At 37.3% G+C, this 27,228-nt stretch overlaps 1 protein-coding gene across 1 annotated transcript in view; it reads left to right on the top strand.

Moving 5' to 3' along the window:
* Nucleotides 1-27,228, top strand: part of CDK14 (cyclin dependent kinase 14) — an 835,387-nt gene that overhangs the window by 620,536 nt on the left and 187,623 nt on the right. Inside the window, exon 9 of the mRNA XM_007939825.1 lies at nt 2,566-2,686. Coding sequence (XP_007938016.1) covers nt 2,566-2,686 — 121 coding nt within the window. The remainder of the gene's footprint in view (nt 1-2,565; nt 2,687-27,228) is intronic.

Here is a 27,228-nt window from a genome sequence, read left to right as displayed (position 1 = left end):
AAAATCCCTGGCCAGTTTCTAGGGCTGTGGAATGGGGAAGAAATCTAAAAGCCCTTCTCTACACTTACTCCTTGGATTGGCTCATGGAGTAGAAACTCATTTTCACTGTTGTTTTGGGAATTGTGTGCCTCATCTTTTAAAGACAGATTTTGGGCAGTCTTTAAAACATGGAGGAGGAGGAGAATCTTGTAACTGAATAGCTTTTTCTGTTTGTATTTTCCAGAAATATTTAATCAGTTGAATAAATTCATATTCAGATTAAGCATAACCAAAACCAAAAAACTCATTGCTGTAGAGTTGAATTCTGGCTCACAACAACACTTTTGGACAGGGCAGAACTGCCCCATAGGGTTTCTTAGCTATAAATCTTTATGGAAGCTCAGGTCTTTGTGGATTCAAACCATTGAGTTTCAGTTAACAACTGAGTGCTTAACCACTATGCCACCACGGTTTAGTCAGTGAATATAATGGACCTAAAATGACACATGTATATAATTTTATTTATACTATTTCTAGGTTATTTTGAGTTCTTGTTCTCCCTTTAAAACTGAGAATATCACAATTTCTATAACTAGCCTGTTCATCTGAGCTGTCAAACAAAATCTCAGATTTTCCAGTCTTCTTACCCTCTAGACTAGCTTTCTGACAACACAGCCTCAGGAAAACCAAAGGAATCAGCCTAAATGTTTCTTTGTGCCCCATTTGACTTGACAATTGCATGTGGAATGAGTCAGAACCTATGTCAGGACTTGAGCTTAGCGCTTTGGTCCCTCTGTGGAACCATGATCATTTGAGGAACCATACTCTTTGAAGGGATTACCAAATCTAAAGACACTCAGCTATTCTAATTGTCCTCTCTGTTGTTCATTTTTGCCTGAATTGAGGTAGAATAAATGTTGCAGAGAAAAGTATTAGTTATTATGAAAATTCATTATCAAAAATGTATCTGTTCATGTGCAGAAAAACTGGGGAATATATATTTTGTGTGTCTGTAATTTGTACATTTTAATACTTATAAATGTTAACCAATATATAGTATTTCATTGCAATATTATAAAAACTGCATTGTAGGAAAAAATTGAGTAACTGTAACAGTAGTTGAATTAATTAGAATTAATGAGAAATTCTTTGTCTCACCAGCTGTCTTATTAATTTTAAAATTTACATATAACACAGAGGGTGGAAAGCCAAGTATTTAATATACATAAAAAAGTCATATTGCTAGATATTACATAAAATTTAAATTATAACATTTAAGTGATATGTAATCATGAGAGGCTTACTGTAAAAACTGTATGTGTACTTTGAGGATTACAGTAATAAATAAGACATTACATTTGTCCTTACTGAATATACTCAGAAAGACATCACAGAGGTTTTTTTTTTCTTTAAAAAAAAAACTACAGATTTTGTGATTTTTAAAAGAAATATATATTTGTTGTACAAAAGTTAAAAAAAACTTAGGAAAATTTAGTAAATAAAAAAGATGTATAATCCCATATTCCAGAGCTAAGCACTGAAGGCACTGAAAAATACTGTTTCGTCTGCTAATGTTTTTTTCTGTGGCTATGAGATCAAACTTTCTCACCTATATTACTTATGTACCTTTAGTACTTATGTACTTACTTTCTCACATTATTGTGACCATTTCCCACAATTTAAAAAATTTCTTAAAGAATATTTTAATTTGTAATACACTGTTTCATCAGTTTTATGTATGAGATTCATTGAACTACACCTTTATAATTGTTTATATTTGTGGAATTCACATGAGCTTCCCAGGTGAACATTTCCTTGCAAGTGTTTGGAGGAATACTGGAACCACAAAAAGCTTTGAGACAAACCTTTGAGAAAAGTATCAGACTCTCTTCTAGGAGATTTTCAGTATAAATTAGAAAAATGAAGGAAGGACCCTGAGCAGTCTCCTAGTATGGAGAGTTTTTCAAAAGTCCATCTTTTTAAATCCATCTTATCTCAAATCTGTTTGGCTCGGAACTCTTTCTTATAACACCTCTCAGACCTCGAGTTCTGTGTGGCATATCTTGCAACCAAACCAAAACCAAATCCCCTGTTATGGAATTGATTCCTACTCATAGCAAGCCTATGAGACAGAGTAGAATTGCCCCACAGGGTTTACAAGGCTGTAAATCTTTACAGAAGCAGACTGCTATATCTTTCTCTCACAGAACAGCTGCTGGGCTGGAACTGTGGACTTTTTGGTTGGCAGATGAGCAATTTAACCACTGTGCCACTAGAGTGTCTGTATCTTGAAAAATCTGAGAGATTGCTAAGCTTTCTTGTAATGTCTAGTAATTTATGAGCTAATTGTTCATTCTATTTGTATGATATTAGATTCATGACTAGTGCTTTATTACAAATTAGAAATGATTTATTGGCTATTAGCATGTATTTGAAACAGATAAACCATATTGAAGCTTGATATTGCATTGAGGCCTCTGTATTACTGTATCGTGTCTGACTTTTTAAAATTGTGAACATTCAAATCTAAATTTCCTTGTTCAATTAATACCTATTAAACTTCTTTATGTTTCATATAACCCACAGGACTTGCAAGGGCAAAATCTGTCCCTAGCCACACGTACTCCAATGAAGTGGTTACTTTGTGGTACAGACCTCCAGATGTCCTTCTGGGCTCGACAGAATATTCCACCTGCCTTGACATGTGGTAAGAAATGGAAGCTTTACTGTGGCTAATTTATCTGTAGTGCTTAGTCTGGGTCAAGTCTAGACAAACATCCTAACAGCTTGAATGAAGATTAATGGTGCAGGAGTGTTTGCATGTGTGTGGCAATACTATGGATTTTTTGAAAACATAATTGGGAATGTTCTCTACTCAGAGTCTCCCTTGCAGATGATGTCTGGTAATGATTCTTGATAGATAGGGCCAGAGACTTTTTTTTTTTTTTTTTTTTTTCTATCAGGGCAGTATATTTTCTCATTCAGGGTTTTAAAAATTTACTGCTTTATATCACAACAAAGATCTATGTATCTCCAAACAGCATTATGGATTGGAAGTAGCAGGGAACATGTTAAATTCACAGCAAAGCTCAAATAAAGTGGTCTGAAAATTTTGCTGTAACGGTTAAGTACTAGATTAGGTCTAAATGTACTTTTCAAACCTTTTGATACCAATTATCCAAAACAAAGTAAAACAATCATTTTTTAAACTATCATGTTTCATTTCAGAGTAGTCTTACATAATTCACGTAGTATTATATGATAGTTTAGCAAAGCTTAAAAATCTGTGTGATGAGGCCTAAATACTGGCAAGGTTTAATATGTCATTATTATTAATGGTAAATGATGCTGAATTCCAAATCGATTAATATAATTTTTAAATTTGATAATTTACTATACATTAAATAATCAGTTAAGAATATATTGTATTTTTAACCCTCAGTGAAGGATTACCAGTAATGGTAGACAGTGTCTTTTATTGACAGAAAAATCCCTTTCTAGACTCAAAATTGTGTTGAAAGTAAACAGTTCACACAGCACATCACTGTTTTATTATAGGAATCATCTTCCATGAATGATTATGCCCTTGTATGCAGATTTCAACTTAGTGTTCAAATAAAGTTTATGACCCCAATAAAACTACAGCATGTTAGTTGCCTTACTGCTGTGTACTTACCTCTCTATTCCGCCCTCTATAATCTTGGCTTTTAGTAAATTAGGTTATGACAGGGCCTGGCTCCTTCCCTGATGTTTTTGATCCAGATATTTTATGGTGAGAAAGCAATGAAGTTACTGACAAAGTAGGGCACAGTGTAGGTTTTCTTAATTTAGGTTCCAGCACCTCCCTAGGCATGGGATTTCTGGATCTGAAAAGCTACTGAAAATATATGCAGCATTTTGTGTACATGTGGATCTATTTACTTTTATTGAATATAGATCCATAGCTTTCATAGAGCTATAAACGGGTCCAGGTTCTCAAACAGGCTAAAATCTATTGTCATACATTTTGTATTGCCTTATTATAACTCTAATATCATTTTGAGCCATATTCTAAAACACTGAGAATAAAGATGTCAGTCTGTCATTGCAGGGCTGAGCTAATCTATGTTTCGTCATATTTCCTGGCTTTCTTTTGGACAATTGATTACATAGTTAGATTTTTTTTTTCCCCCAAAGGCTATGCAAGGGCATGGACAAAATAGAAACTTAGACCATTAATTTTAGTGGGAAAAAAGGTTGAAGGTAAAGGCCAGTGAATGCATCAGAATATCAGTGACTGCCTTTCTCAGTCTCTTCCACTATCCTGCCTTATAGTTGAGAAATGGCTTTGGAAATAATCATTACTTAATAATTTTGAGTTATGGCTGCTTTTGTCTATTTTTTGAAATGGAAATTCTAGGTTGCCTTTCAATGAGGTCTTTTAAGGACTCTGCTAATAGAGCATAGTTTGGAAACATTTGTGGCTTGGAGCCAGTTTTGTCTCAATGCTTGGTGGTTCAGTAAGACTATACCCTCACTAATCAGGAGAAGCTGTTTTTTATATACTAGTGACTAATATTTTCCAACCCTTTAGAAGTGCTTTTTAAAATGCAAAGAACCACATGGACTATGACTTGCTAATGTGTCTGATTCTGATGTGTAGTATTTGATTTCCAATCCTCTTCTCCCCCACCTTCTTTTTACTTCCGTGTATGTCTGTGTGTGTTTCCTCTTAAGGAAGAAGGCTTGAGCTCTTTCTACCACTTTGCTTTGAACAAGAGCATAATGGAAGCATGAGAAGATGACTGTTATTTAAATGGAAGGGAGGAAAACTGAGAGAAAATAGTAGACCCCAAATGCCCTTTCGTCTACATGCTAAGATTATTTATTGCCAAAAACAGATAGTAAACGTGTTGTATGTAAGCTGATTCCCATGCTTATTGGCTCTTTACTTACAAACCCTAAAGTCTAAGTTATATCTGTGGTATGCCTGTCATTCTGAATTTGATTTCATTCCAAGCCATTTTCTAAAAGCCATTTTGTCATTATCCCGTGAGTCAGGTAAAACATATGTATCTTTCTGGTTCCAGAGATGTTCACAGGGCGCTGACTTTTGTGTAATTGATGGCAGCGATGCTGAGTATTCAGAGACCTAGAAATGGGACTGTAATTGAGTCATGGCTCAGCTGCACCAAGGAGAAGTGCAAATACTAAGCCATGGACAATAATAAGGAGGCAGGTGGCAGTAGTTTCAGGCTATTTTTACAGTTCATTTACCATTGTGGGGAAGTAGGGTGGTAACTAAAAACTAACGATCCCTACCCAGTGTTACATTTTCTAGTGTTCTGTTTAAATAGCCACAAGCAATAAAAATATTAATGAAGACACATAGAGATTAGCATTGTCATCGAGTGATGGCAATCAGAGCTCGGCATGTTATGATTTACTGCTCTAGGTCTCCAACATTGTGGTAGTGTGTGAATACAATATGATGTGAGAATTCATCAAGAAAGATATTGTTTGATACCTTTGTCTCCCTCCTTAAGGGAGGATTTAAGCAGGAGAATCAAATTGCACTGTGCCTCTTATGTAACTTTTCTTAATTCTTGGATTTTATAAGTCTTTGAAAGCCAAGGCAAAGGAAATCATCTTTAAGCTTCTTTAAAAAGACACACAAAGTACTGAAAACCATGTTAAAGGAAGTGCAGATGCCAAAAGCAGCTTATCTGTGTAGTTCCTCTCTTGGCAGGGAGATTTATCATCGTTTATGTTATTGTTACGGGATGTCGAGTTGAATTCAACTCATAGTGACATCATATGACAGAGTAAGACTGCTGTGTAGGGCTTTCTAGGCTGTAATTTTTACAAGAGCAGGTCACCAGGTCTTCTCTCACAAAGTGGCTGGTGGGTTTGAACAACTGACCTTTGGGTTAGCAGTAGAGCAATCCAACATTGTGCCACTAAGGCCCCTTATTCTTTTACAGATGCTTATAAATACATTCAGAAGTGTGTTTTCTTGCTAAAGCAGAAGGTGGTTTGAAATTATTTTTAGGGATTGATTTTCCACATAGAGTGACAAAGTTATCTGTAACTAGGAAATATATGTAATTATCTCATCAAGGTCACAGTGCTTTTTGGGGGCCAAAATATGTAGTAGTGCTATCGTGTGCTACAGTGTCCCCGAACACGATAAAGAGAATGATAGTGTCTTCCTTCCACTGTCTTTTTAAAGTTAATTAACATATTAACTATGCTTGTTAAAGTGTAGGGCAAATCATTTATAAATAAGCCTGTCAAATGTAATGAGATTGCATATTAAATCACCTTTTTTCTCTATTACATCTCTGATTTAAGATTTAAATTAATTTATTTAACATTGCAGCAGCTGGGTGGTTGGGGGAAAAAAAAAAAAAAACCACTCCCTAACAGTCTTGCTATATAGAAAAAAGACCTTCCTCAAAATGGATTTTGCATATATCAGAAAAGAAATAGCCATTTTGTTGGATATTATAAGGACATTTTGCATTGCTTTTTATTAAATAAGCTTCATCATCATATATATTGGTAATATACAGGGTTCTGCCATTACATTTAATGTTCTTTCTTGAATCAAGAACATTTATATAGTAAGTTTCCCTAGGACTCTGGTGGAGTCCCTGGGTGGTTGAAAAAGGTTCATGTGCTTGGCCATTAATCAAAAGTTTGGAAGTTCAAGTCTGCCAGAGGCATTGCAGAAGAAAGGCTTGGTGATCTACTTTTGAAAAATCAGCCATGAAAACTCTGTGAGGCATGGTTCTACTCCAACCTACTTGGGCTGCATGAAACAAAGTCAACTCTAAGGCAATTAGTTCCAGTTAGGATTCAGTTTTATTTAACACTGGTTTAAGAGAGAGTTTTATAAATGAACTCTACTTCATACCAACCCCTGATAACAACTTTGTTTTATTTGAGGAAAATTATAGTTTTATTTGAATCTTGAGTAATAACAGTAAAATAGTAGGGACTTTAATTGAACACATACTACGTTCTGAAACCTGTGTGAAGCATTTTAATCACTTACTTATTGTACCATGATACAGAAGAAGAAAACAAAACCCAGAGAAACTAAGTAGTGAAGTCATACACGAAATAACACAGCCTACATATACAGACTCTTGGCAAACTCACTACAAAACCTTTGTTTTTGTAACATGTTGCATAATGTCTTAAGATAATTTATAAGAAATTCATATTTACTGTGCTGTGAAAGGGACTCCAAAACACAAATACAGTAAAATTCAGAATAGTCTTATAACTTAGGTTGTACTCTGTGCCATCATCCATCTTCTGTGTGCTTAAAATAGAGTGGATGATTTTTGCTCTCATTCAACAGCCTTGGTGACTACTTTTCTCCTCTGACATCATTATTCTAACAGATTCAATTACGTTGTTTTATTCAGAAGAGACGTTCTTTAAAACAAACTAAGACTTAAATCATTGGATTGAACACATTTTTTATGGAACCAGAGTCTGTGCTGGCATGTATTTTCCCGATTCTCAGCCGTTACTTACTTAACATGTATACTGAAATTAATGATACTGTTTGAAAAAAGAATGCTAGTAAGAATGACAGTTTGAGTTCACAAGCTACATAAAGTTGTCTGTCAGGAGTGTCTGCATATATTTTTTAATTACTCAGGTCATAAGACCAAGGACAATTTGAGTTAGTCATTGTCAAAAGTAACAACTCTTTAAGAGCTCAGGTGAGCTGCTCAAATAACACATACTCCAAGGAGCTTGTTGGCCTGGCCACTGACAGTGCAGTGGAACATAGCAAAAGAACATCAGACAGTCAGAAGGGCTCAGTAGTTGAGGCTGAGCTCATGGTGGTAGCCGTGGGTCCTCAGCCCACCTCCACTGTACAAGTCCTTTAAAATCAGTGTGCCCATATAGGTTATTATCCATGCTTTGACACCTTTGAAAGTTATTAGTAATTCTGCCAGGACAGTTTACCTGAGGTTAAACTGGAATATGGGATCACCTGTCTCATAATGCAACAGAGCAATTATTTGCTAAGTCCTAGTGGTCAGAAAAAAAAGAAAAAAAAAGCACTTGGCTGCTAACCAAAAGGTTTTGTTGTTGTTGTTGTTGTTTGCCGTCGAGTCAGCCCCAACTCATAGCGACACCTCCGTGGGTTTCTGAGGTAGTATCACTACGGAAGTAGGATTGCCCAACCTTCCTTCCGAGGAGTGGCGGTTTACAGCCTTGGAAACATAATGAGGGGTCCCTGTGAGTCAGAATCGACCCAATGGCAGTGAGTTTGGTTGCTGTTGGGTTTTTTTTTTTGTTTTTTTTTGGTTTATTGCTCAGAGAAGAGTTAATACAGTTGAGACCCTAATTCACACCTAAAAGCTGCAAACTCAAATGTCTTGTGGAAAACTTATTTCATATTGCCTATTAATGAATTATCTCTGTGAGTACAATTCTGTAAAATTAGATTGTTATGGCATTGTAGAGTAGCTGCCAAAGTGCTTGATTCATTGGTGGCTTTGATGCTGAGGGCAAACAGTTCTGTTTTTCATTCAAAAGCCTAGTGTGATTATGGTTTTCATATTCTGTTATTGTTTACTAATAAGTCAGTCTAATTCCATAAAGATTTAGTGCATCAGAAACTCAACGGGGGTCGATTTGAGTCAGAATCAACTCAGCGACAGTGGGTTTGATTTGGTTGGGTTTATTTGAGAGATACAGTGTATGTGTGTTTCCAATGAATATTTTTGGTTATTTGTTATAGATAACCTAGCTGAGTGATGACATGTAAAATAAGACATTGTATTTTGGCAAAGTAATTGGCTACCTAAACTAGTTTGGGGATGCTTTTTTTTTAAAAAAAAATAGCCAATCCCAAATGATTAAGTTTCACAACATTACAGTGGGCGTACCTCATCTGCCTCACTGTTTTGTGATGATATCAAGAGTTGTTACATGGGAAATTCTTTAAAAAATTTAAGACTACACAAATGGCAAGAATAGTAGCCAAGCTAAATAAGTTGCATTTCTATTGGGATATAGCATCCCAAGGTACTACGAGATATTAAATTAATGGGGGCTACTGTATTTGCATTTAGGAGACTAACAAGCCTTCTATGTATAGAGAATTATGGGAAAATTTTACCCCAGGGTAGTTTCATTTACATTTATTTTATTTTATTAACTTTATGAATGTATAGGTTAATGTTCAAAGTTTAGAGCTGAATGTTGAGTGTATCTAGTGCCTGTTATGTGTTAAGATGTGTATTTAATCCTATAGTATTCCAGTCTCCAAAAATGTGATGAACAGAATTTTATGGACTTTTAAGTGCACAGGAAAGCTATTATAGAGTAGAGATGTGATTGGAGAGAAACTAGAAGCTCTAAACATCTTTATGAAGCAATACTTAGTAAAAGCATTAGGCTGTCTGCTTCTCTGCCCAAATCTCTAATTTTGAAGACTTGGTTTCAGTTGTTTCTTTATCCTTGCTAGTCTTGATGTCACCTTGAGAGAAAACAAACTTGCTACTTCTATTGTTTTTTCTTTTTTAATCTGACCAGGCTGACCATATAAAGAAAGACATGTTGCTCTCATCAGGGAGGTAGCATGGCTTCCTGACCCAGGATTCCCTTGAAGGAGGGAATTGGAACTTCTGTGATACGGTGGGATTTGTGAATTCCTTGAGACACTGTATTATCTGGGAATCATTTTAATGAAGAATCACACCCACCAGCCAGTCCTCGGAAAGAAGGTTGGGCAATCGACTTCCGTAGTGATACCACCTCAGAAACCCAAAGAGGGGTCGCTGTGAGTTGGATCCAACTCCATGGCAGTGCTTTTTGTGTATCGTATTCAGCTCTAAGAATTCATATAACTTAAATGTCCTTACATTCTTTTTTGATAAAAATTTCCTTTTAAAAAAGAAAACAATAATTGAGGAAGAATGAAAATCAAACTTAACGAAAGTAACCTATCAGTTGCTAAGAAATAGCCTGCTGAATTCCTGTTAAAAAAAAAAAAAAAAAACCTTATTCATGGTCTGTGATAGGCACTTGTTAACTGTTAAGGATTTAATCTGAGTAGGTCCTCTTTTACACACATGTGAGTAGTTCAGATTTTACTATATGGCATTTTATATTTCTCTGTACTGCCATGTGAAATGGTAGAATCCAAGGGAGGGATGTTTGCATAATTGTATTTTCTGTAGAACTTGGCAAGGCTTTTCTCATCCTTTCTGGTTGATCATTCAAATGGTTCTTGCTGCATTTGTATTGCAGCTTTTACTATTTGCTTTTGAAAATGGAATATGTTCATAGACTAATCATCAGATTACAACACTTTATTATATATCCACTATGTAAGTTTTTCATCTATTTGTCACATTTAATCATAACATGTTTAATTTAGAGACCTTTTCAGAATATTAGCAACCCAATGAAATCATTTCATAATTTTTTTTATGGCCACTTTATATTCAAGAAAATCAAAAGGTACTTGGTTCTTTTTCCAACATTAGCAGGGTGGTTGGCACAGAAAAAACTAACCTCTTGTACCTCTTGAGTCCCATAGGAGCTCTGGTGGCATAATGCCTAAGGCATTTGGCAGCTAACCAGAAGGCTGGTCGTTCAAACCCACCAGCCACTCCTTGGAAAGAAGACTGGGCAATCTACTTCCATAGTGATACTGCCTCTGAAACCCAAGGAGGAGTCGCTATGAGTTGGAATCAACTCGAAGGCAGTGAGTTTGGTTTTGGTGGGTTTTTTTTGGTTTAAGTCCCATGGTAGCCCCTTTCCACATGAATCTCCATTAAGCAAGATGAGTCTTTTCGTTCATTCAACAAAACCTTACAGAACATTGAGAGGTACAAGAGTGGTAAAAACCTCTGCCCTTAAGTAGCACCTACCAGAGCTGCTGCTTTGCACAACTGTGGAGCAGGGGGCACAACTCATGTTGTCGTCTATTTGTAATGCTCAGCCTGCACAGGTGCAGGAGATACCTGCACACAGCACAGGGGCAAGTCTTTGAGAATATCCCAGAAAGTCCACAGACTATGGAAAAAAAAAAACAACAAAATGAACAGTGAACATTTAACATGGGAAGGTTTTTGCCTTCAAACCTTGCATGTATTATCTAAGGTATCAGATGATTATCAAATATTTTACTGTCAAATGTCAGCAAGCCAGTCATATAATTTAGTGGCTCCCATTTCAGCATTCGTAACCTTAATCCATCAGTGTCTGTCTCTGCCATTGATGTCTGGAAGTATATATATTTCATAATTCTCTTTCTAGGGGAGTCATTTACACAGACTTTTAGCAGTGATTTCTCTCCGTGATGTTCCAGGCATGGTTACTGTAAAAAAGTTGTTTGAGGAGTGCATCATTTGCTCTGATCTTTGAGATAATTACCTATGAATAAATTCTTCCCTAATTCCCCAGATGATTGCAGGAGGATTAATATATTTGCAGTAAGAAGCCTTAAAATATGACTTCCTCATTCTCTGCCAGCTGTCATGTGAACAGAAATTAAAATGGTTAAGGCTTATGAACTTTTTTTTTTATCCCCTCGCTGTCTCTGCCTGATCTACAGTTATTCCCTGGAGAAAGGGACTTATCAAATGGTGCTTCTCTCCTCCGTCTACTGTAAGGAATAATATCTCTCTGCTATTCAGTGCAATGTTTTGAGTAATCCTCACTAAGAACCTTCCCTATTTACACTTTTGTACTAGTAGTGACTGGTTTCTAGATGTCCCCAGCCTGAATAGTCATTGTTATCCATAAAACTTGTGGTTGTCATCATTTTAAGACTTTCTCTAGGGCCTTCGTTTTCCATGGGATTCTGTTTTGAATTTTCAAACATTTAGAAGCATTGACAACCATCTCATTTTCAGTGCTCCAGCAGCAGGGATAGGCTTCAGTTTTCTAGGATAGTTGTATTGTGTTCTCTGCCCAAATCTCCAATTTTGGAGACTTGGTTTCAGATTTATCTTTTGCATCACCTGTAGAGAAAACAAACTTGCCATTTCTATTTTAATCTGACCAGGCTAACTATATGAAGATGTGCTCCTCTGATCAGGGAAGGTAGCATGGCATACTGGCCCAATATTCAAGAGACACAGTTCTGGGACTGACACCAAGACATTTTAACATATAATGCAGTTTCCTTCCTGCTAAAATGTCTTGGGCATTCTCTAAAACTCCTTCTATCTCTAAAGTTCATTCTGTCTACCTCTAAAATTTCTCATTGGAGTAAACTGATGAACTGGAGGTTCCTGTGGAGACTGGTGAAATTCCTTAACAGTGTTTTATAATTAAAGTTAGATATGTTGATGGAATTACTGAATTTATTTATTTACTTTTTTAATTTGAAATGTGAATGTTAATTCTAAATCAAATTACTTTCTCTACTTTGTCTCTTGTTTGCATGCTGAGACGCATTCAGGCAATTGACTGAGCACTTGTTTTGTACTAGGTATAGTGGTGGATCAGGGCTGAAGGTAATAAATTTAGCCTTGGTAGTTTGTTGAGCAGAGAAGGGCTTTGGGGAAAGCTTCACCAAGTGCCATTCGGCTTGATTTATCAAAACCATCTTTCTAAATTCACAAAGCTGGGGTTGAGGGACATGTAGGCCATTCTGTGGACAAAGGTCCACTAAGGGGTGAAAACAGCTGATATTTCTGGTAACAATAATGACAGATAGATTCTGTGAAGCACATGGGAAAAGGAAAGGGAAGGAGAAAAGTATTGGAGATCAGAATGGTGGGATATTTAGGAACAATTGGAATGCGAAAATATGATGACCTGAATGTGCACAGTAAGGGAATGGCAAGGGTTTCAGATGGTTTCTGAGATTCTGGCTCAGTAACTGAATAAGTAAGCAAAAGAACAACTCTGTCATCTGACTAAAAGTATATTTAGTGTACACACTATACACATACACTAAAATATATATGTGTATATATATATTGTTGTTGTATGCCATTGCAACCCCAAGTGACAGAGTAGAACTGCCCATAAAGTTTTCTCAACTGAATCTTTACAGGAGCAGATTGCCAGGTATTTCTTCAATCACTGGGTAAATTTAAACAGCCCACCTTTATCTTATATTCGAGCACTTAACCACTACACCACCAGGGCTTCTTACGTGTATATGTTATGTGTGTGTACATGTGTATATATGGGTATGTGTATGTATATATTTATACATATATATATAAGGAGCTTTGGTGGTGTAGTGCCTAAGGCATTTTAACTGCTAGTCAGAAGGCTAGCAGTTCAAACCCACCAGCCACTCCTCGGAAGGGAGATTGGGCAATCCACTTCCGTGGTAATATCATCTCAGAAACCTAAGGAGGTGTCTCTGTGAGTCAGATCCGCCTCCACAGCAGTGAGTTTTTTTTTTTTTTTTGGTTATTTATATATACATGTGTGTGTGTGTGTGTGTGTGTGTGTTGAGATTTGGTTGCTGATAAGGGCACTCTAGGAGCTCTGGTAGGAGCTCTGGTAGCGTAGTGCCTAAGGCACTTGACTGTTAACCAGAAGGCTGGCGGTTCAAACCCACCAGCCACTCATGGGAAGGAAGGTTGGGCAATCTACTTCCTTAGTGATACTATACTGCCTCAGAAACCCAAGGATGGGTTGCTATGAGTCGGGTTCGACTCGATGGGAAATAACAACAACAACCTGTGCCTTGGTCCTGCTGAATTACATCAGCTTCCTGTATTTCATTCTTTTCTTTTGTTTAATTTTTGTTCTGATGTAAATATGCCTACGTAAGTATGACTTCTTGGAGATGGAGTTTTGTTTCATAGTATGAAAAATAAACCTTGAATGTTTCCCTTAAGTAAAAAATCTAGTGTTTTGAGCTGATTTTTTTCTTAGATGAGCTTCTACCCCAAATCTAGGGTTTTATTTTCTTTCATTCCTTTAGAGCTAAGTATTTGATAGAAGTATTTGACTAAAATATATTGTGCCTATCTGTGCCTAATGAAGCACTAACCACAGTAAATGATGAGTGGCACTTTAATCAATTCAATTCCTTCAGTAGTCACCAAGGGTATGTGGAATGTAATTTTTTAATCTTTCACTTTTCAAATATTGCAAATACCAACATGAAAAGATCACATCTGTTATGTGTAATAAATTTTCTCTACAGGTTATAACAATAAAAATTTTTTTTGTTGTTAAATCTGTTAGAAGCTGACCTTCTAGGGAACAAAACTGTTTGTTCTATTTTATAAATATATGCATTCATTCCACCAGAGAAAAGTGAGATAGATAAATAGCTGGTTTGGAGAATCAAATAGTGGTAGCTTTAGCTGCATAATTATGTATTTCAGTGAACCATAACTAAATAAAATTACCTATTAGATTAATTAGGTGTTCTGGTAGCATAGTGCCTAAGGCATTTGACTGCTAACCAGAAGGCTGGTGGTTCAAACCCACCAGCCACTCCTCAGAAAGAAGGTTGCACAACCTACTTCTGTAGTGGTACCACCTCAGAAACCCAAGGAGGGGTCGCTATGAGCTGGATACGACACGATGGCAGTGGGTTTTTTTGTTTTTTTTTTTTTTAGGTTAATTAATGTGGATGTTAAGTTCAGATTGTGTTGAGCATTTAATCATTTAATCTAACTTGTTTCACTTGTCTAGTGTTTCTCTGTTAGTCCTTGGGATGAAGCAAATGTGTGTGTGTGTGTGTGTGTGTGTGTATGTGTGTATTCAGAAAATTAAACAGAACTATAAATCTCCTTTTAAAATAGAATAATCTAGATTTCTGTACTCACTCTCTGGACTTGAAACCAGTAGCATCGGCATGTCTTGGAAGCTTGTTAGAAATATAGAATTTTAGGCCTCAACCTCCTCAGTTGGGCAATCTACTTCCGTAGTGATACCTCCTTGGAAATCCAAGGAGGGGTCGTTACAAGTTGGGTCTGACTCGACAGCACATAACAACAACAACAGTCCTCTACCTAGACCTAGTATACCAGAATCCACATTCCAACAAACTCCTCACATGATTGGCATACACCTTAAAGTGTGAGAACTGCTGCTTTAGATTTTCTGATGGACACTTACGCTTTGAGGAAATTTCTGGTGTCAGCAGATGTTGAAAGGGAGAAAGGCAACAAAAGTGACTTTGACCTTGCCTTTTTCCCTACACTGATGGAGAAAAATTTTTCCCTTTCCCTGTGAGTTCCATTTTGTTTTGCCTGTAGTTCCCCTCCCCTGTTCCACCATTGCACCTCATTTAATAGTTTAGATAATTTTTTTTGTCTTGAGCTCCTTTGCCATAAGAGTGTGTATATCAGTTTTCAAATATCTTCCGATCAAACTTAATATTTAATGAGCTTTCTGCCCAAGTTATTTAAAGTTGAACCTTAACTGACATTTCACATTCTGAGCCTGTAGTTTTGGATGGCTCATATAAAAGCTCATCAAAATGCACAGAAGTTCTTTTTGTGCATGTAGAAAAAATTCAAAATGTCATGGCTTTCCTACTTAGAATGACTAATTCTATATACAAACCAAAAAAAAAAAAAAAAAAAGCCTTACTGCTGTCAAGTCGATTCCAACTTATAGTGACCCCTCCTTGGGTTTCCAGGGTGGTATCTCTATGGAAATAGATTGCCCAGTCTTCCTTCTGAGGAGTGACTGGTGGGTTTGAACCACCAGCCTTCTGGTTAGCAGTCAAATGCCTTAGGCACTATGCCACCAGAGCTCCTAATTGTTATGTAGTCCTGTCTTAGTTAACTAGTGCTGCTATAACAGAAATATCACAAGGCTTTAACAAATTTATTTTCTTGCAGTCAGGAGGCTCGAAGTCTGACTTCAAGGTGCTGGCTCTAGGGGGAAGTCTTTCCCTCTCTGTCAGTTCTGGAGGAAGGTCCTTGTCTCTTAGGAGCTTCTGCTCTTGGGTGATCTTTATGTGGTTTGGCTTCTGTCTTCCCTCATCTCTGCTTCCTTAATCTCTTTTATGTCTCAAAAGAGATTGACTCAAGACACACCCCACTTATGTTAATGATCCTCATTAACATGACAAAGAAAGCCCATCCCCAAATGGCTTTATGACCACAGTTTACAGGAGTTAGAATTTAAAATATGTACTTATGGGGAACACAATTCAATCTATAACAAGCCCCAAGGAAATACTATCTCTCCTCATTTTGCCTTTTTAACTTTAAATTTTAGAATAGTTTTAGATTTATAGAAATGTTACAAAGATAATGTATATCTTGTATATGCCTCAGCCTAGTTTCCCCTTTGTTAACATCTTATATTATTGTGGTACATTTGTCCCAACTAAGGAACCAACATTAGTATGTTACTAGTAACTAAAGTTCAAATTTATTCAATTTTCACTAGCTTTTCCTTAATATGACCTTTCTACTTTTGCTTAATGGGAGCTCTGGTGGCATAGTGCCTAAGGCACTTGACTGCTAGCCAGAAGGCTGGTGGTTCAAACCCATCAGCCACTCCTCGGAAGGAAGGTTGGGCAATCTACTTCTGTAGTGGTACTGCCTCGGAAACCCAAGGAGGGGTCGCTATGAGTCAGGTCTGACTCGACGGCACATAACAACAGCAACACTTTTGCTTAATATGCCCATCTGGGCTACTGCATTACACTTAGTTGTCATATCTCCCTAGCCTCTTCTGGACTTTGACAATTTCCCAGACTTACTTTGTTTTCGATGTATGTGGACAGTTGGGAGGTATTTTATAGAAATCCCTCAAGTTGCATTTTTAGGAGGAAGACTGCAGAGGTAAAGAGGCAACTCATTACATGGTATCAAGGGTACTATGAACATGACTTATCACTAATGACGTTAAACTTAATCACTGAGGTAGTGTGTGCCTGGTTTCTCCATTGTAACATTTGCTATTGTCCTCCCTTCCTGTCCCTTTCCACTCTGCTGTTTGGAAACAAGTCACTAAACATAGTGGGGGCTGGGTGGGGAAAGGTTATGTTGTTTTTGATGCATTCACTTAACAAATATCACTGAGCCCTTACTATGCACCTAACACATTGATATGCCCTGGTGCCCAGGTAATGACTATGGCCTTGTCCCTGATCTCTTAGATCTTCTGTTCTATAAGAGAAATAACCACCAACAAAGCAAAGATGAGTTAACATTCTTTCACTGTCATAAAGGAAATAACCTAGAGGAGGTAGGGTGACAGGAAGGAAGAGGCAGCAAGGAGGAATCTGCCTTAAATACTGCAGTTCAGAAAGACCTTTCTCAAAGGAGCCATTTCAGCTGACCCCTGAATAATGAGAAGCAGTTATCTAAGCACAGAAAGAGGAAATGCATTCTGGGCAGAAGGTGTAACAACAGATGTATATTAGCTTCCTGGGGATGCCTTAACAAATTACCATAAGTGCATTAATTTTCTGATAGTTCTTAAGGCTAGATGTCCAAATTCAGGGTGTCAGCAGGGCCATTCTCTTTCTGAAGACTCTTGGACAAGATCCTTCCTTACCTCTTCCTGACTTGAGGCACCATAACTTTAATCTCTGACTCCATGGTCATCTGGCATTCTTCCCTATGTGTCTTTCCCTGAGTCTTTTCTCCTCTTTTAAGGATACCAGTCAAAAGAAATTAGGGTCAACCTTAATGACCTCATCTTGACTGAGGTAATTACATCTGTAAAGACCCTATTACAAAGTAAGGTCACGTTCACAGGTAGAAGGGTTAGGACTTGAACTTACCTATTTTGGGGACATAATTTAAATCCATAGCAGCATGCAGCAGTACTGAAATTGGAAAGAATGTGGCATGATATAAGAATAGACAGCAAAGCTGTATAGCTGGACAGAGGGAATCCAGTGGAGGAAGGCATGAAGGGATATTGGGCAGTGAGGCCAGAGGCGTAATATGTGAGGCCTTCACTCCTTCTAATCTCTAATCTTGATTTTTTAAAAAATTGTTTCAAATTGTGTATGTATAATTTTTAAAATATGCTTCCTCTCTATGTATCAAAATGGGATCCTGATGTAGGGCATAGTACAAAAATACCCTGAAATCACTAGAGAACTCTGAGACCTTATATTTATAAAACTTCAGTTGCCAGGCGAAATGTCCTACTGTTTATAAAAGGCAGGAAGCACTTCCAAACAATGAGATGTTCTTCTTCTACCTTCTGAAAACAAAGGAAAAACTGAAAAAGTTTGTAAAGGTCTATTCCTTCTCCTTCAACCACTCATTATGCATATTGACTCACCAAATCTATTTTGAAAAGATAAGCAACCATTATAGAACTGTTTATAGAAGCACCTTTATTAAACATCACTCTATATTTCTCCCAATGCATTTCTCAGTTAAAAAAGAAAAACTTTAATGATGAAAATGTCCATCATCAATCAAGTTTTAAGAACATATCAATTCTTCAGCTACAAGCTTTCAAACTTCTTACATCCTGTCTTATCACAGGGAAACTATCTGAGCAAAATAGTGAAAAACCAACTCATATTTGAGAAGACAGTTTCACCAATAGTTATTCACAAATAATCATACAGTTTTCTTTTTTTTCTATAACTGAGTAGGATGATCTTTTTTTCTGTTTATAAGTAGGTGTTATCATGTAAGTGGAGATTAACATAGGTCAGCAGTTGGCAAACTTTTTCTATAAAAGGCCAAATAGTAAGTCTTTTAGGCTTTGTAGGCCATATAATCTCTGCAGCAGCTACTCAACTCCGGAGCTTTAATGAGAAAACAGCTATAGGTTGTATGTAAACGAATGAGCATGACTGTGTTCTGATACAACCTTATATATTGACACAGAAATTTCAATTTCATACAGTGTTCATGTGTCATGAAATAATCTTCTTTTGATTTTTATTTTATTTCATTTTATTAATCATTTGAAAATGTGAAAGAAGCCATTCTTAGCTCGTAAGCTGTATAAAAACAGACAGCAGCTTCAACCCAAATGGTCATGGGTTGTAGTTTGTGGACGTGAGTATATTATGTGTTAGCCCTCCAAGAAGACGGAGAGCACCTATTACTGCTGTTAGGTACTGTCAAGTTGGTTTAGACTCATAGCGTCCCTGTGTACAACAGAACAAAACACTGCCTGGTCCTGCACCATCCTCACAATTATTGCTGTTGGAGCCCATTGTTACAGCTACTGTGTCAGTCTGTCTTGTGAGGGTCTTCCTCTTTTTTACTGGCCCTCTACTTTACTAAGCATGATGGCCTTCTCCAAAGACTGGTCCCTCCTTGATATCTGAAGTACATTAGACAAAATCTTACCATCCTCACTTCTAAGGAACATTCTGGCTATACTTCTTCCAAGATAGATTTATTTGCTCATCTGGAAGTCTATGGTATATTTAATATTCTTTGGCAACACCATAATTCAAAGACATCAATTCTTACACCATCTTCCTTATTCATTGTCCAGCTTTCACATGCATAGGAGGCAATTGAAAATGCTCTTCCTTGGATCAAGTACACCTTACTCCTCAAAGTAACATCTTTGCTTTTGAACAGTTTAAAGAGGTCTTTTGCAGCAGATTTGCCCACTGCAATTAATTTGCCAAATGCAATTAATATTAGTCTCATTCATTCAAATGCCATTATGATGTCATGACTGGTAAACAATGAAGTGATTTTTTTACAACTGGTAGATGTAATTGCTCCTTTCTGAGACCTGTTTTATCACCTAATTAGCCTGTAAACTTTGATCCATAGGGGGTGTGGTGGGGTGGGGAAGTGGAAGATGGAGGGGGGATGTCCAGCTGGCAGGCGTCATCTGTCATGTGTGTTAGAACACAGAAAAAGATTAGACCTTCTACCCTAGAGATAAAACACAAACTTCTTAGTGTGGAATATAACCTCCTGCCGTTTCTTTGACCTTTGCTTCCATTTACCATGCAAAGCCATAACAACAGCACTTGGCTCTCCCAAGCTTCCTCTACCTGAAATACCTCATTCCCAGTCCTTCCCCCAGTGTCGGAACCCCATAATCCACCAGACTCAAGTTTTCTAGCCTTTTAAGATTTCAGGTATCTATATCCTCTCTCACCCATCCCATTGAGCTAGGCATGTTTTGTCCATGTTCCGTTTGTATCCAGTAATGGGAAATGTGTAAATAGAATATATTATATATATTAAAACGATTGTTTCCCCAAATTGACAACAGTCCTAAAATTTACCAATAGTTAGAAATGAAGCTGAAAAAAACAAAACTTTTCTAAACTATCAGAAAATTTTTAAAAACCCACAAAAGTCATAATCATCCTAGTTGTTGTTGTTGTTATGTGCCGTCGAGTCAAACCCAACTCATAGCGACCCTTCCTTGGGTTTCTGAGGCAGTATCACTACGGAAGTAGGATTGCCCAACCTTCCTTCCGAGGAGTGGCTGGTGGGTTTGAACCGCCAGCCGTCTGGTTAGCAGGCAAGTATCTTAGCCACTATGCCACCAGAACTCCCTTGAGAAAAGTCTAAATTATCTTTCTATTCTTTTTATAGAAAGTTATATAAAATTCTTGTCATATGAAATAGAAGATTATGCAGCCAGGAGAATAGTATGAGAGGGGTGTCAGAAAGTTAATAATAGATATATTGTGTTACTTTTTAAATTTTATGTTAGTCATATTTGTTGTTGTTGTTATGTGCCATCGAGTCATCTCTGACTCATAGCGACCTTATGTACAACAGAAAAAAACACTGCCCAGTCCTATACCAGCCTCATGACTTCTGCTATACCCAAGCCCATCGCTGCAGCTACCATGTCAATCCATCTTGTTGAGGGCCTTCCCCTCTTTCATTCACCCTCCACTTTACCAAGCATGACATCCTTTTCCAGAGAATGGTCTCTTCTGAAAACATGACCAAAGTAGGTGAGACAAAGTCTGGCCATTCTCGCTTCTAAGGAACATTCCAGCCTCACTTCTTCCAGGACAGATTTGTTAGTTCTTTCAGCAGTCCATGGTACTTTCAGCATTCTTTACCAACACCACAAGTCAGAAGCATCGACTCCTCTTCAGTCTTCCTTTTTCTTTATCCAGCTTTCACATGTATTTGAAGAGATTGAAAATAACCATGGCTTGGTTTAGGTGCATTTAGTCTTCAAGGAGCTATCTTTACTCTTCAACACTTGAAAGAGGTCCTTTACAACAGATTTACCCAATCCAATACATCATCTGATGTCTTGACTACTGCTTCCATTGGCGTTGATTGTAGAACCAAGTAATATGAAGTCTTTGACAATTTCAGTCTTTTCTGTATTCATTGTGATGCTACTTATTGGTCCATTTGTGAGGATTTTTTTTTTTTCTTCATGTTGAGGTGTAATCCATACTGCAGACTGTAGTCTTCAATCTTCATCAGTAAGTGCTCCAAGTCATCCTCACTTTTAGCAAGGAAAGTTGTGTCATCTGTGTATCTCAGGTTGTTAATGAGCCTTCCTCCAATCCTGATGCCACATTCTTCTTCATGTAGTCCAGCTTCTCAGATTATTTGTTCAGCATACAGATTGAATAAGTATGGTGAAAGGATACAATCCTGATGGACTCCCTTCCTGATTTTAAACTATGAAGTATTCCCTTGTTCTGTTTGAACAACAGCCTCCTGGTCTATGTACAGGTTCCTCATGAGTACATTTAAGTGAAGTCATATTTGTTAGCTTTTAAAAATGTGTGATTTGTTTTAATTAGCTCATTCTAAATTCATTTTTTGTCCCATTCTTGTTTATAGTTTTATGTTCTTTTTCCTGCAGAGAACTCCCAAATTGTATGTGCTTCAGGCCTCAAACACCACCTGTTTCTGCTCATATCAACAAAGAACTATTAATTTTCCTTAAAATGTTATCTTGAACTCTGGTGAAGAATCATCACATATCTGCAATATAAATTAGATTTGGAAATTCTGAGTTTTGGGAATTGAAAGACGGGTTAGCATGAGTGGGTATTTTATATATTACCTTATCAGGTAACTAATCCTAAAATAAGAGTTTGAATGTAGTACATCCTAAGACATCTTTCATTGCAAGCTTTGTGGACTGAACCTTACTCTGAAAAAGTTTAGAGTAAGTAGTGAGAATCATATAATTACTGAATTTCCCCAAAGAAGCATCAAAGTAAAGGAGGCATTTCCTGAAAGAAGATTATTTATTATTAAGCCAGTCCTGAGTAGATGAATTCTTTTTCAGGAAATCATTCTGAGAAGTCAACTTAATTCATTAAGAGAAAGGGAGCATGGGAATAATAGTGAGTAGAAAGCTAAGCAGAAAGAGAGAGAGAGAGAGAGAAGGAAAGTATGCAACAGTCCCTTTCATAGCCAATAGAAGGGCTTTCATTGCTATTTGGCAGTGAGGAAGCTCCAGTAATAAAGTATTCTTCTATGTTGATGTGTTTATGTGTCTGTATTTGTACTTTTTAATTTTCTTTTGATTTATATCTCTTTTTAGAAGTCCTTTTAAGTATAATTCAGCTTTTCTAGTACACCTTCAAGCACTTTGAAAAGATGACATCATGGGCAGCATCCATTAGAAATGAAAGTCCACTTCCCTTGGACAGCTAAGCAGATAATAACCCATAGAAATGCTGCTGTATCATGTCATTCCAACTGAATAGAATTGCAGCATACGTGTATCTTTTAAATGCTCCTAAGTATCATATCCACAACTCATCTGTCAGTTTGTCATACTGTGGTGGCTAGCGTGTTGCTGTGAGGCTGGAGGCTATGCCACTGGTATATCAAATCAGGGTCAACCATGCTCCTAAGTATCATATCCACAACTCGTCTGTCAGTTTGTCATACTGTGGTGGCTAGCGTGTTGCTGTGAGGCTGGAGGCTATGCCACTGGTATATCAAATCGGGGTCAACCATGGTGGACAGGTTTCAGCATTATTATTCCAAGTAGGAATAATAAAGGGGCATCCACTTCTCCAAGACTTGGCCAGTGAAAACATTATGAATAGAAGTGAAACACTGTCTGATATATTAGTGGAAAACTTTACGAATAGCCCTGAAATATCGTCTGGAAGATGGGCCCCTCAGGCAACTTAAAATGCAACTGGGGAAAAGCTGCCTCCTCAGAGTAGAGCCAACCTTAATGATGTGGTTGGAGTAAAGCTTTCAGGACCTCCATTTGCTGATTTGGCATGACTCAAAATGAGAAGAAACAGCTGCAAACATCCATTAATATTCAGAACACAGAATATAATGTATGAAGTATGAATGTAGGAAAATAGGAATGAAATGGAATGCATAAATATCAATATCCTAGGCATTAGTGAGTTGAAATGGACTGGTTTTGGCCACTTTGAATCAGACAACCATATGATCTATTATGTCAGGAATGAAAAATTGAAGAGGAATAATGTGGCATTCATCATCACAAAGAATGTGTCAAGAGCTGTCCTCAAGTACAGTGCTATCAGTGATAGGATAATACCCATATGCCTACAAGGAAAACCAGTTAATACTAATATTATTTAAATTTATGTACCAATCACCAAATGCAAAGATGAGGAAATTAAAGATTTTTACCAACTTTGGCAGTCTGAAATTGACCAAACATGCAATCAAGATATGTCAGTTATCACTGATGATTGGAATGCAAAAGTTAGAAACAAAGAAGAATCACTAGTAGTTGGAAAATATGGCCTTGGTGATAGAAAAAATGCTGGAGGTCACATGATAGAATTTTGCAAGACCAATGACTTATTCATTGCAAACACCTTTTTTCAACAACATAAATGGTGGCTGTACATGTGGACTTCACCAGATGGAGTACACAGGAATCAGATTGACTGGATCTGTGGCAAGAGGTGATGGATAAGCTCAATATCAAAAACAAGGCCAGGAGCTGACTATGGAACAGACCATCAACGGCTTATATGAAAATTCAAGTTAAAGCTGAAGAAAATTAAAACATGTCCATGAGAATCAAACAGACCATCAATGGTTTATATGAAAATTCAAGTTGAAGCTGAAGAAAATTAAAACAAGTCCACGAGAATCAAAATGTGACCTTGATTATATCCCTTCTGAATTTGGAGACCATCTAAAGAACAGATCTGATGCATTGAACACGAATGACTGAAAACCAGAGGAATTGTGGGATGACATCAAGAACATCATCCATGAAGAAAGCAAAAGATGATTAAAAAGACAAGAAAGGAAGAATAGACCAAAATGCAACCAAAAGTTTCAGAAGAGAGTCTGAAACTTGCCCTTGAGTGGAGAGTAGCTAAAGCAAATGGAAAAAATTACAAAATAAAAGAGCTGAACAGATTTCAAAGAGCAGCTCTAGAAGACAAAGTCATTTATTATAATGATGTGTGCAAAGACCTGGAGTTAGAAAACCAAAAGACAAGAACACACTTGGCATTTCTCAAGCTAAAAGAACCAAAGGAAAAATTCAGGCTTCAACTTGTAATATTGAATGATTCCATGGACAAAATATTGAATGAGGCAGAAAGTATCAAAGGAAGATGGAAAGAATACACAGTCATTGTACCAAAGAGAATTGGTTGATGTTCATCCATTTCAGGAGGTGGCATATGATCAAGAATCAATGATACTGAAGGAAGAAGTCAAAGGTGCACTGAAGGAATTGGTGAAGAACAAGCCTTCAGGAACTGATGGAATACCCACTGAGATGTTTCAACAAATGGATGCTGCACTGGATGCTCTCGCTCAGCTGTGTTGAGAAATGTGGAAGATGACTACCTGGCCAACTGACTGGAAGAGATCCATATTTGTTCCCAATTCCAAAGAAAGGTAATCTCACAGAATGTGGAAATTATCAAACAATATCATTAATATCACACACAAGTAAAATCTTACTGAAGATAATTCAGAAATGGTTGCAGCAGTGTATTGACAGGGAACTTTGAGAAATGCAAGCTGGAATTGGAAGAGGATGTGCAACTAGAGATACCATTGCTGATGTCAGATGGATCTTGGCTCAAAGTAAAGAATACCAGAAATATGTTTACTTGTGCTTTATTGACTATGCAAAGACATTTGATTGTGAAGATCATAATAAATTATGGATAACATTGAGAAGAACAGAAATTCCAGACCACTTCATTGTACTTGTGAGGAACCTGTACATAAACCAGGAGGCTGTCATTCGAACAGTACAAGGGGACACTGCATGGCTTAAAACCAGAAGGGAGTGTGTCAAGGTTGTATCCTTTCACCATACTTATTCAATCTGTATACTGAGCAAATAATCCAAGAAGCTGGACTATATAAGGAGAACATGGCATCAGGATTGGAGGAAGACTCATTAACAACCTGTGATATACAGATAACACAACTTAGCTTGCTAAAAGTGAGGATGACTTGAAGCACTTACTGGTGAAGATTAAAGACTACAGTCTGCAGTATGGATTACATCTCAACATAAAGAAATGAAAATCACAACTGGACCAATAAGCAGCATCATGATAAAGGGAGAAAAAATTGAAGTTGTCAAAGATTTCATATCACTTGGTTCCACAATCAACGCCAGTGGAAGCAGCAGTCAGGACATCAGATGACATGTTGCACTGGGTAAATCTGCTGCAAAAGACCTCTTTCAAGTGCGGAAGAGCAAAGACGTCTGCCTCTTTGAAAACTAAGGTGCACCTAACCCAAGCCATGGTATTTTCAATCACTTCATATGCATGTGAGAGCTGGACAATGAATAAGGAAGACTGAAGAAGAGTTGATGCCTTTGAATTGTAGTGTTGGCAAAGAATACTGAAGGTACCATGAACTGCCAGAAAAACTAACAAATCTGTCCTGGAAGAAGTGCATGTGAAATGCTTCTTGGAAGCGAGAATGGCCAGACTTCATCTCACTTACTTTAGTTATGTTGTCAGAAGGAACCATTCCTTGGAGAAGGATATCATCATGCTTGGTAAAGTGTAGGGTCGATAAAAAAGAGGAAGACCCTCAACAAGACAGATTGACACAGTGGTTGCAATGATGGTTTCAGGTATAGCAAGGATTGTGAGGTAGCACAGAACTTGGCAGTATTTCGTTCTCTTGTACCTAGGGTTGCTATGGGTTGGATGCAACTCGATGGCACCTAACAGCAACAAAAGAATCATACTATACAGATCAAACAGAAGTGATGATAAAATAATTTGTATAGGTAGTTCTCATGTTATTGTTGTTGTTATGTGCTGTGGAGTCAGACCCGACTCATAGCGATCCCTCCTTGGGTTTCCGAGGCAGTATCACTACGGAAGTAGATTGCCCAACCTTCCTTCCGAGGAGTAGCTGGTGGGTTTGAGTCGCCAGCCTTCTGGTAGTTCTCATAGTGCTATGGAAACCTCATTGGCCAGTTTAGCTACGTGAACAATGTAGCTTCTGCTGAAGATCTTTATACTCAGAGTTGCAATTCATGGAGGGAAAACTGATAAAACTAAATGGTGGAGAATAGAGAGAATATTCTGAATGGAAAAATGGAAGGTGCAGGTAACACTTTACTATCCAAGCTATTTTGTGAAAATTTAAATTAGAAGATAAAAAAAAATGTAGGCCAGTTGTCTTATAAAAGAAATGTTGGCAGAAAAAATTGGAAAACCACCAAATTGAAATTCTAAACAGACATCTGAAGCCCCAATATTTATAAGCATGTAATTGTATTTTAACATGCTAATAAAATAATTCTTTTGAGATCTATGTTGTTTCTCAAATCTAAAATGAAAACAACTTGTGTTAACACCCATCTGCCCAGAATTCTGAATTTAAATTATTTTCTACTTTAATGAAACTATTTTTTATGATATGAAACAGCATGTTTATTTTTAGTCATCTTGACTCAATATACCATTGTTGTTTAGTTTGGATAGAAATTATACAGTATAATAGGGAAGGGATTTCTGCAAAGGTATTACTTCCTTAATTCAAAATATTGTTTATATGCAGCTATGATAACAACTAAAACATCTGTAAAGAATTGGAGGATTTTTCCTTAACCTCTCTCTATATATATCTCACTGCCATTGAGTTGATTCAGACTCATCAACCCCCATTGGGTTTCCAAGGCTGCAAATCTTTACAGAAGCAGACTGCTTCATCTTTCTTCCACAGAGTGGCTGGTAAGGTTTGAACCACCAACCTTTTGGTTAGTAGCCAAATGCCTTTACCACTACACATAGAGAGCTCTTTCCTTTAACTTCTCAAACTCAAAACTCACTGCCATCAAGTCGATTCTGACTCAGAGCGACCCCTCCTTGGGTTTCTGAGGTGGTATCTCTATGGAAGTAGATTGCCCAGTCTTCCTTCCGAGGAGTGGCTGGTGGGTTTG

Source organism: Orycteropus afer, unplaced genomic scaffold, assembly GCF_000298275.1.
Source record: "Orycteropus afer afer isolate SDZICR_OR568_19922 unplaced genomic scaffold, OryAfe1.0 scaffold00063, whole genome shotgun sequence".
Taxonomy (NCBI): domain Eukaryota; kingdom Metazoa; phylum Chordata; class Mammalia; order Tubulidentata; family Orycteropodidae; genus Orycteropus; species Orycteropus afer.
This window is presented reverse-complemented; position numbering and strand designations above follow the sequence as displayed.